Source organism: Dreissena polymorpha, chromosome 11 (assembly GCF_020536995.1).
Source record: "Dreissena polymorpha isolate Duluth1 chromosome 11, UMN_Dpol_1.0, whole genome shotgun sequence".
Classification (NCBI taxonomy): Eukaryota; Metazoa; Mollusca; class Bivalvia; order Myida; family Dreissenidae; genus Dreissena; species Dreissena polymorpha.
Window position 1 is genome coordinate 18,275,035 of NC_068365.1, and position 11,610 is coordinate 18,286,644.

Here is an 11,610-nt window from a genome sequence, read left to right on the forward strand (position 1 = left end):
CTCGATATCTGCTCATCTCGATCTAGGAGAATGCTTGATGTATCTACTCCTCTCTTATCGTCTCTCTTCTCTCTCTCTCGTTTCACGTATGTCTCTCTCTCTCTCTCGCGTTAGAGAGATCTCTCCCGATCAGCGTATCTAGCTCTCTCTCTCTCTCTCTCACTATGCTCCTCTACTCTCTTCTTCTATCTATCTCTCTTCTCTCTTCTCTCTCTCTATCTATCTCTCTCCTTCTCTATCTATCTTACTCTCTCTCTCTCTCTCTCTCTCTATCTCTCTCTAGATCTCTATTATACTCTCTACTGCTCTTTCTCTATCTCCTCTCTCTATCTCTCTTGTTTATCTTGAATAGTTCAGTACTTTGGGTCGCTTTCGCAGACTTTGATATCGTATTATATGCTTAAAGTGCCGGGTTTTAATCGTAATGTAGCATGAAACTACTGCATCAATGGGATACAGTTTGATCGCAAACATCAAGGCAAGCCGATGCTCGAGGACGCAAGACTTGGCACAAACTCAAGAGCAAGCAGACATAGAAAACAATGGATATTTTGAATATTGTATTGAATTAAAATATGCTTTTATATGTCTTGTTATTTTCAAAATTTTGTACTCGTTTCTTAACTGCATTTTCAGGCCGATATAGTCCATAACACATTTCAACTACGTTTGTATAAACAATCATTTTAGGTCAAACTGTATTTAAAAAAAGTAATACAATTATAGATAAAACATGTATATGGTAAGGAAACATATATTCACAGAAGTACATTGATTGTGTTGATGTGTTGTTTTATTCATTAAATGTCCTCATGCATATGTTGTTAGAATATTTATGAATGAATTCCAATATGAGGTCGATTATTCATTTAAATTTAAGGAACTTGTTCAGCGATTTTAGCAATTGTTTGAGTATTAACATTACATGTCTTAAATTGATAGATTTAAACTTCGGAAATAATGAGCTTCAGTAAATAACAAGGAAAAGATAAAAGAAATCGAATGTCGCATACACTTATGCCCCAACAACACATGTTTGGACAAACACAACACCATTATATATTCGTCATTGGAGAAAAAAAATAAAGGGCAATATTTGAGCTAAAATTAGTCACAGTAAAAATTACTTTATAAAACATGTTAACACGTTTAGTCCATCCAACTGTAAAAGTTTGAGCAAGATTTACCCAGTGGTTAAAGAGTAGCGAAAAAAAAAATTTGGGACTGTATTTTTAATACTGGAAAGAAGACTAAATGCCTTCATTGTTCCAAACCTCTTCGCAGCCCAATGCCTTTCTTTAGGTTCATCTTCATTAACGTCATTCAACTGTGAAATTTGAGCGAGATTCGCCTAGCAGATAAATAGCCATTGAGCACACTACATTTCGAGACTACAATATAAAACAATTGTTGAATATTATTTTATGTGATGTAAAAGTAATTTCAAAATTGCAAAATTGCTAAATGAATAAGATTACTGTACTTATAATTCATTATATTTCAAAACTGGCTACTTTGCATGAAAGCTTTCACTCAATAACATACAATGAAAGCAAATTAAAAGATTTCAATTGTAATTGCGTAACACGACAAATGAACAAGTCTATATGGCAGTTATGAGAAAATATATTATGTTGGTCATTTGTTCATAATTTCAATTAAAATCGTTATAACCCTATTCTATGTATTATAAAATATCATCCGAATATAAACAAAGCATGTGGATATTTGATAGGGACCATTGGACGTGAATGAATTCACTGGGATAGGCAATTTCGTGTGAGTCGGATTCAGCCATCACCGGATTACCTTGGGCTTTATGGGACATCATGTGTCAAGTTCCAGGGTTTGCCTCAAGCCATCCCCAAATATGTCATAGTGCAGTAAATATGAACCAGTGATAACATTCTGGTATTTAAATATATTGTATTTCATCAACATTATTTATGCTAAACAATTTACATTTGGTGGGAAATTCATATTATATCATAACTATAATTTATGCTGAAGTTAGTAAAATGAACTGCAAAATGTGTATAATAACTGAATTGATAACAAACTATTTGTGATATCATTGATTTTTTATTGATAAAAATAAAATATCACGTTTAATTAATCACCGAGAATTGTATAAATGGATCGCATACTAAAACAATTTCAAAATACACATCATTACAACGTATAACAGCGTATGGCCAGGACTAAAAACCAACTGTGTGTCAGTAGTATACTGAAGAGGAATATGAAACTAGATATGTTATTGTGCTTTTCCCATTTAGAGAATGAAATTGATCAAGGAGGTTTATAAGATACACAAGGATGATCCTTTGGCAAGGATTTTATTGGGTTAAATTAGCCCGGGGAAGATTATTTACTTCTGTAAATAAAACTAATCAATTTCACTTTGCTTCCCTCAAAATGCAGGAATATGTGTTTATTGAAATCCCTGTATAGATTCTAGTATGACAAACGGTCAACAGCACAAGCGTCGGGACGTCCGGGTGTACATAGAGACGGTCCGACAAATGCAATGCTTCCGTTCGGGTGTTAAAGGGGCCTTTTCACGTTTGGGTAATTGACAAAATTGAAAAACGTTGTTTCAGATTAGCAAATTTTCGTTTTAATTATGATATTTGTGAGGAAACAGTGTAATTGAACATTGACCATGCCATAAAATAGCCATTATATGCATCTTTTTACGATTTAAAAACCTTAAAATTATAAAGCGTTGCAACGCGAAACGAATTAATAATTTGGAGAGTTCTGTTGTTGTCGCTATATTTTGTGAAACTACGAGGATTTATTATATAAAGTATAAAATGCGCCCAACATTGTATCTGGAAGGATGGCCGAGAGGTCTAAATGGGAGACGTTTTACTCCAGGAATCCATGGGTCAGTGGTTCGAGCCCTGCTGAGGGTTACCTTTTATTCTTTCTTTTTTAAATTGTATTCTTGATTTTTTACTGGAGAATGTTAGATCCAATCTTTACATTTATCAATATAAAGCATTTAATGACAAATTTAAAAAAATGCCAAAATCTGTGAAAAGGCCTCTTTAAAAAAATACAATATATTGCACAACCAATATTTTATACTGGGTACTTTCAATTTAAAGCATATCTCCTTAACCTAATCCTTGGATTTGTCGCCCAGTGATCTTTAAGCATTGCTATTCGGAGTTTGTCTTCATAGCTTTTCTATGTTAAGTACATCTGCTTAACGAGATATGAATTAAACGTTTCCAAAACTGACATAAAAGTTTTAGTTCCACTAAAACATTCAGCCATTAAAGATAATATAAAGGTATAACAAATGTGCATTTTAACTTATTTGTTTAAATAAATTTGGCTACAAACACAGCGGAAGACCGAACGCAAAAACGAGTTAATAGTCTAAGGCTAATTCTTTACTGTAGCCATTGTGAATTTTAATCTGATGCAATTATAAACTATATTTCTGTTCTGTTCTGTTCAGAAAATTCGTCACTCATTTTCGTCAATGTTTTTCGAAACCGTACCAAGTCCTTATTCAACAGATCGATAAAACTGGAGATTCAGAGTAAACATGTTATGTACACACCATGATTTGTTTTGCTTAAAATAAATAGTAGCTTAGTCAAACATGACAATAAGCAAGATGGCCAATAATTCATGCATATGAAAATTTATCTCTATAACATTCAGCTCACCGGATTTAAAGAGTTTTATTTTTGTAACAATACAAATCGAATCTTCAATTTATCTTAGCTACTCTAAACTATTCATGCACTTACAAACGAATATCAAGTTGCTTATTATTTGAACTAAATGCTTCTCCTGATCACGGCATCAGACACACGGGTTTGTTATCGTCGACGTTTGTATGCGTTTTACGTTTAAATGCGTCAACATTGGACCGACTAGATCAGTTGAGGGAGCGCTGGACTACAAACCCGAGGTTCGCGGTTTTAATCCCGCCGTGGGCACTACACTTGTGTTGTGATTGGTCAGGAAATCCCTTCTATGGCCGTCTCCCTCTACCTCTGATTCAAGTCAGGAAGTTGTCAGTTACTGGTTCTTAGAAGACGCACTAGGTACTCGTAAGCCAGCTGGCCCGGGAGAAGTGTGAGTATGTTAACCGACTGCCGTTAAATGACTGAAATACTGTTTACAACGGCAGAAAACTAAAGCAAACGTAGAAAAGCGCAAACACGTCAATAAATGTAATACTTGTAGGCATTCTGCTTGTTTTGGTTGCGGGAGATTCGGGAATGACGGGGGCTGATTGTCCCGATACTATACTGAAGTATTAATTGTATAAACCTGTTATCCGCGAGTGAAGATATATCAATGAAATTTAAATGGAAGAAAGTTTATGTTTGCTGGCAATGCTTCAGTGATACATCATGGAAGGTAGAATTAATTATAGATGTTACAGGTTTTTGTACTATTATATTACTATAGATTTAAACTCTTGTGCCACCGCAATATCACAGTTCCTATAAGTTGTGGAGAAATACTTTGGACTTTATCCTTTTCTATTTGGTAAACATATGCTACATACCCGTAGCCAGGGGGAGGGGGTGCGTTGGGTCGGTTCGCACCCAACTTTATTAGACGCAAAAGCGGTTATTTATTTTTTCCAGGAACCCAGTGAGTCTTCGTATTTAAGCGTTAAAATAATGTTGTAAAATTATGTACACACCATGATTTGTTTTGCTTAAAATAAATAGTAGCTTAGTCAAACATGACAATAAGCAAGATGGCCAATAATTCATGCATATGAAAATTTATCTCTATAACATTCAGCTCACCGGATTTAAAGAGTTTTATTTTTGTAACAATACAAATCGAATCTTCAATTTATCTTAGCTACTCTAAACTATTCATGCACTTACAAACGAATATCAAGTTTGCTTATTATTTGAACTAAATGCTTCTCCTGATCACGGCATCAGACACACGGGTTTGTTATCGTCGACGTTTGTATGCGTTTTACGTTTAAATGCGTCAACATTGGACCGACTAGATCAGTTGAGGGAGCGCTGGACTACAAACCCGAGGTTCGCGGTTTCAATCCCGCCGTGGGCACTACACTTGTGTTGTGATTGGTCAGGAAATCCCTTCTATGGCCATCTCCCTCTACCTCTGATTCAAGTCAGGAAGTTGTCAGTTACTGGTTCTTAGAAGACGCACTTGGTACTCGTAAGCCAGCTGGCCCGGGAGAAGTGTGAGTATGTTAACCGACTGCCGTTAAATGACTGAAATACTGTTTACAACGGCAGAAAACTAAAGCAAACGTAGAAAAGCGCAAACACGTCAATAAATGTAATACTTGTAGGCATTCTGCTTGTTTTGGTTTTGAATTTGAACCTTACCACAATGTTTTAATTATGTCAAACTTGACACTAGGTATGTAAACAGTTGTTATAATGAATTTTAAAACGTTATAACATATGATCAGGTGAAAGTTAACGTTTAATTTTCATCAACTGTGATGGATCTTGAGCATATAATGGGCAAATAAGTACATCTTTTTTCTTCAACGTCCTGGTATACATTTTTAAGGACTTTGAGACCATAGGGCCAGTAATTTGTGGTTACAGGGTCTTAATGAAACCTTAAGTGTTCTATGTTTCTGAAATTCGTTTCGAGAAAGATAACTTATTTGTAAAAAATAGTTAAATAAATAAATAAAGTAACCAGTTCTACCATTTTGATTTCTTTTTAGTACTGGTGCACATTAGAGAAGAGCCAGTTTTGTTAATCAGTGTTTGTTGTACAATACACTATTAGCACGTTTAGAGCAATGCTAGGCCTCTGGTACTATCCATAGTAGCAGACAAACAATTGTTTTGAAAAATAGTCAAATATTTCCATTTAATTTGCTCGATTTATGAATTGTAGAATGTTGGAATGGTAAAACACACCAATTAATCAAGATTCCAAGATTCCAATAAATAATGATCTTTTATACCGTTCTTATTTTTGATTTTACATTCTTTAAATTTGATTAGTTATTGAAAAACGTGGTGGAAAAATACATGTATGTTATATTATATTCATGTCGATCAGTCACTGAGTATGGTCAATGAAAGTGAATTTCATAAACAAATGCTCTATAACTTCAGCCTTTAAATACAATTAAAAAGTGACCAAAATGCAGGAGTTTACGTTTCATTTTCAAAATATTCTAGGGGGAGGACCTCCAAAGCCCCAGATTGCAGGAGGAACATCCCCTCCCGCACATACCCCCTTCGCCACTTCGTTGCTTAATAACAATTGTCGATGGCAAATATTCGCACCCTCCTTTTCAAAACCTGGCTACGGGCCTGTGCTGTGTTGAGAAGATGAAACAAAACACAACGTTTTATAGTTTAACATTCTACATTCATTTGCTGAAGAAATGAAAAATGAGAAGCAAGTTTACATTGATTGTCTATGATGTGTATATTCAACACGTGGCCTTTTATAATTACAACTGTAATTCGTACATATTCGAGCGAAAAATATATCCACAATATTATCCTAATTCTGAATCAATACAATGTATGATATCTCAATACAACTGTGGGTGTTATTTGCATATTTTATTTGAACATGACATGATTTACAGAAGCACAACGACTACATATAGGATAGTTATGACTAATCACAATGTGCAAATCATTGTTTGAAGGGTATTTAACGTTCGTAAAGCGGCAATCAAAGTCTGACTAAATTATGATTGGACACCATATGAATGCTGTTACACGAATGGTTTTGAAAATATACTAAAACAAGGACAAAAGTTCCAAAACATACAATGGAAAACTTAAAAACAAGATGGCCGAAATAACACCGAGTCCTGCTCGTGAATTTACGGCATTATGAAAGGCGTAAGCATGTAATGGCATACATTTGATCTTTAGCGCTGAACATTTATTTAATGTTGGACGATTAATTTCTGAAATACATTAGTCAAATTATATTTAGGAAATTAAAACAAGACATATAGGCAATATCACAAAGTCCCCCCCCCCTGTTTTTAAAACCATTAAGCACGCACACACTATTTAAATATTCCAAAGCTCGATATATAATTGCATACGACCTTTATGTGACCTCATATAATGAAGAATCATCTCAACAAGAAGCAACATCAAGATCAGGTGAAATTAGAATTGGCAAAAGTTGTTTCAATTATAAAAAAAATGTTTTTATGTTTTTGACAAACATTCTTCTCAGACATACTTCATAAGTTCTCTCACAAGTCTTCCAATATTAACCAACCTATGTACTTATTTAATGCAATGTTCAATGTTTATATATGCATGTCGTAAAAATGCACTAAAAAACCCATTTAATTTTAACTTAGAAATGCCACCATAAAATTTATATATATAAACATGCAAGGCTTAGATGCAAATAAGGTAGTTTTGAAGCTGGGATGTGTTTATTGTTCACTAATGTAATAGTATTAACTGTAAATCATAACGTATATCATACAAATTCGTAACTTGTATAATAACAGACTAACCAATACACCGTTATAACGAACACTTACATGCGTTTGTAAGACAATAAAATAATGTAACAAAACAACTATATTGCCATTACATGGTTGCATTCTTGTTTGTAAATAATAAAGAAGAAATTTGTCTTACTCGCATTAAACTTCAAGACCTTTCTAACGCAACACTTTTCAAACTTGAATATCTCAGTTGTGAGTTAAAATTTTGATTTAAAAGTGTACATGTGATCATGTGACTTTAATCGAAGCAAGCTCATGATAAAATTATTCATCCGTGACGAACGAGCGATTTAACAGGTGGGATATGTATGGCTTCATCTGTGTGCACGTGGAAATGGTGAAACGCCATAGTATTCTAAATTTATATATATATATATCATTTTAGGTGAGTTCTTGCACCAGGAAAACATAAAATTAATTTAAAAATGTATGGATCATATGAATATTCAAAAGCGCAACAGCGCACTTTGGTAAATTGCAGGCATCCTAACTCACGTGCTTGCTCAGAATGTGGTCTTAGATCACATGTAAAAATTTAAATCAAAATCTTTACTCATAAATGAGATATTAAAGTTTGAAAAGTGTTGCGTTAGAAAAGTCTCCAAGTGCATTATGTATTATATTGTGGAGTTAACATTTCGAATAATGCATTTATTTACGCGATATACAATCACATTTTTTACTAAACCTCTGTTCATGAATCAACCACAAACCTGTTGTGCCTGCACACTCAGTAGACCAAAGAGTAATTGCTCCATTAACAATAATAATGTGCTCTGTGAAAATGGGGTTTAATGCATGTGCGTAAAGTGTTGTCCCAGATTAGCCTGTGTAATCCGCACAGGCTAATCATGGACCAAAATTTCCACCTAAACTGGATTTCTGCTATGAAGAGACTTTCTTTAAACGAACAAAAATCATGAAAGCGGAAAGTGACGTAACCTAGGACGACACTTTACGCACATGCCTTTAACCCCTTTTTCTCAGAGCACGGTCCAATTTATATAATAAAATGCGTCCTGTTTGTTCGTCCGAGTTGCTAATGCACATACTGGAATAGGTGTTCGCGTTGAAGTACAAGTTACTTCGAATACAACGGTTCAAAGCAGTGTACAGTTGTTCTTTATTTTGTCTTGTGTATATAAATTGTCATGATTGTACGCATGATTGTATACGTGTCATACGCAGACGTTCTGTGCCACATGTAGTACGGGATCCTTCAAAGATTACTTTCAGTGATTCTGAGCAAAATATATCGATGAAGACACACTTCAATAGATTATCAGTTGTTGCATTGCTCAATCCATGTTCTCTAATGAACCATCTTGTAACATTATTCATGTAGAGTGTCTGGTTTTAAACACAATCTGTAAATCTGTTGTCACTTCCTCTGCGGTGGGTCGTACGTCTGGATTGCCATCCCAACATCTCTCGATCAACTGAACAAGGTTAGATGGTATGGCGTATCTTTCTCTGCAATTTGGGCGGGTCCCTTCCTTTATGGCATCTAGCAGGGTCCCGACGTCAAAAGTATCGTAAGTGTCTTCTGAATACGCGTGCCTGTTCAAGGAAAAAAATCGAGTAAGAATTAGTTACCAAACGCATATGCATAATTTACGGTTGGGTAAACAAATAGTAAATAGAGCATTACAAATAAAACATAATTTTGTTCATGGTTTGAAATCAAATACTTTGAATGTTAAGAAATGTAAGCATAGTGTTAATCATGTCGCACCGGCAGGAGAAAAATCATATCAAAACAAGGAACTTTATCAATGACAAATGATACATTGCTTTAGAATTCGACAAAGAACAAAACAGAAACAATCACGCATGCACAATCTGGAGACAACTCCTTGGACAGTCTATACAAATCTTTGAACGTTAAAACCCGTCTATTCGAGCCATATATGACCCAAAATAATTACAAAAAAAGAGAATTATAACAATTAATTTTTAAATAAGAAAAAAATGCATCCTACATTGTCAAAATTGTTTTGCCTAAGTATATTGCATATGCACGTAAAAAGTATAGTACCATTGCAACAAAAATTTAAATTGCCCATTTTATGTGTTTTTAACATATATTGGTATCACAATCACTGTTGTTTTAAATAACACTAACCTTCCATACCAAAGTTCCCAGAGAACTATAGCGAGGCTGTACATGTCTGTCTTCTTCGTATACGGCTTGCCGGAGAGTATTTCTGGTGACATGTGTGTACGGGTACCTGTGTATGTGCCAGATAAGTCCGCCTCGTGTTTGGCAAAGCCGAAGTCGCACACCTTGACCACCCCTTTGCTCATCTGCATACATATGAGCATGTGCGTAAATTGTCCTCCCGGATCAGCCTGTGCAGTCCGCAAAGGCTAATCAGGGACGACACTGTTCGCTTAGACTGGATTTTTGCAAAGTAGATGCTTCCTTTACACGAAAAGTACCATACCAGCGGAGAGTGTCGTCCCATACCAGCGGAGAGTGTCGTCCCATATAAGCATGTGCGCACTCCACAGGCTAATCTGGAACGGCTTATTACGCACATGCATTGAATCTCGTTTTCTCAGAGCTTCGAATTATTGTGGGAAATAGTGTCTACCATTTAACAATACCTAATTGACTAAAGATTGGATTAGTTCAAAGTATTGACACGTTTAAAACTGTTACTTATTTCATTTTTAAAATGTAAAAGTATAAGAGCAATACATAAAAATCCGATATTTTTACATTAACAAATAGATTATAAAATGGCCTAAATGAATATTGGATTTCGAGAGACGTATACATATAAAAAGAAACTATTAAAATCTTTTTAACGGTATCTCGGCATTACCAGGACATTGGCTAGTTTAAGATCCCTGTGAGCAAAGTTGCTGGCGTGAATGTGAGCCAGTCCCCTGGCTATGCCAACCCCTGCTTTCACATAGAAATCCACGGCTTCGGTCGGTCGATCCTTTGAGTCGTAGTGCCTAATAGTCATGAAATAACTATATCTATGTCACACACAGAATTTATTTGAGCATGGAATTGTTATTGAATACAATTTCGATACAAGCACATTTATTTGCATTTTTATTACATTATTGATACATACCCGTACGGCGAATGATTAACAGCTAACAATCAAACAGGCATTAATTTTTGCATTTATTAGTTTTTGACCTTAAGTTATGAACAGGTCCTAACACACAACGCAATCTTAGTATTTATCACATGCAATGTCACATATTGTTTGAGGTATATTTTAATTGTTTCCAGAAGACGCAATTTGTTTTGTTTTCCTTATTACGTATGAAAATTAACTAAAGGTATAGCAATTCGTTCTCATACTAGATTTGGTCAAATTTTCTCACATAAAATATTTTGATTGTAAACTGATATTTTGCGTACATTTCTGAAATATGTTGCAATTGATCGCAAATGAAGACGCGTTTCAGAGAAGAAAACATCTGCAAGCACAAGTGTCAGACAATCCTGCATAATACAAACCCGCATTGTAGATGTTGCGTTTTGAAGATGAAGTCTTCTAATGACTGGTCACATATTTCAAACATGAACATGAGTCTGTGTTGACTCATGGTCTCCAGACTGCCCCCTTCAGTGATCGCCGGCATTTTATCAGAGTAGCAAACACCGATGAACTCTACGATGTGTTCATGCTGTTTGAGTTTCCTGCAATGCGCTAAGCTTGTATGGATTGTAACCCATGATGATAATAATTTAAAAAATATATACATACTGTATTAGTAGTCGAGTCAAACATATATTTCATTTAAGGCAATGATAACGTGTCAAAAGAAAGCGATATTATTGAATGTTAGTTTCTTGAAATACATGAAACCGGAAAATGAAAATTGAAGACTGCACAAAGCTATGAAAATGGATAGCATAAGTTACAAAAAAACTATTTTGTAATGACTTAGCGATTGCTAGAGTAGATCGCTAGTTTGGACAAGATAAGCACATGTGTAATCTGATTCTTCTCTAATCCATTTATGCCTAGTGGACTCTCCCATCCTTCTAAACTGGATCAATATATTTCCAAAATTAGGGATGTCTAGTATATTTATACCTATATTTAGAATATTTCATACAGAAATTATTTTAAGCAAACAGCGCA

The 11,610-nt window shown here is 34.8% G+C and overlaps 1 protein-coding gene across 4 annotated transcripts in view; it reads right to left on the minus strand.

Moving 5' to 3' along the window:
• Nucleotides 1-6,556: 6,556 nt before the first annotated feature.
• Nucleotides 6,557-11,610, minus strand: part of LOC127850051 (dual serine/threonine and tyrosine protein kinase-like) — a 156,061-nt gene continuing 151,007 nt past the window's right edge. For all 4 annotated transcript variants that reach the window (XM_052382784.1, XM_052382785.1, XM_052382783.1 and 1 more), the window contains 4 exons: nucleotides 10,980-11,162; nucleotides 10,324-10,459; nucleotides 9,618-9,799; nucleotides 6,557-9,052 (listed from right to left, as the gene is read on the minus strand). In XM_052382784.1, the coding sequence (XP_052238744.1) occupies nucleotides 8,830-9,052; nucleotides 9,618-9,799; nucleotides 10,324-10,459; nucleotides 10,980-11,162 (724 nt within the window). In that variant the 3' untranslated portion in view covers nucleotides 6,557-8,829. The remainder of the gene's footprint in view (nucleotides 9,053-9,617; nucleotides 9,800-10,323; nucleotides 10,460-10,979; nucleotides 11,163-11,610) is intronic.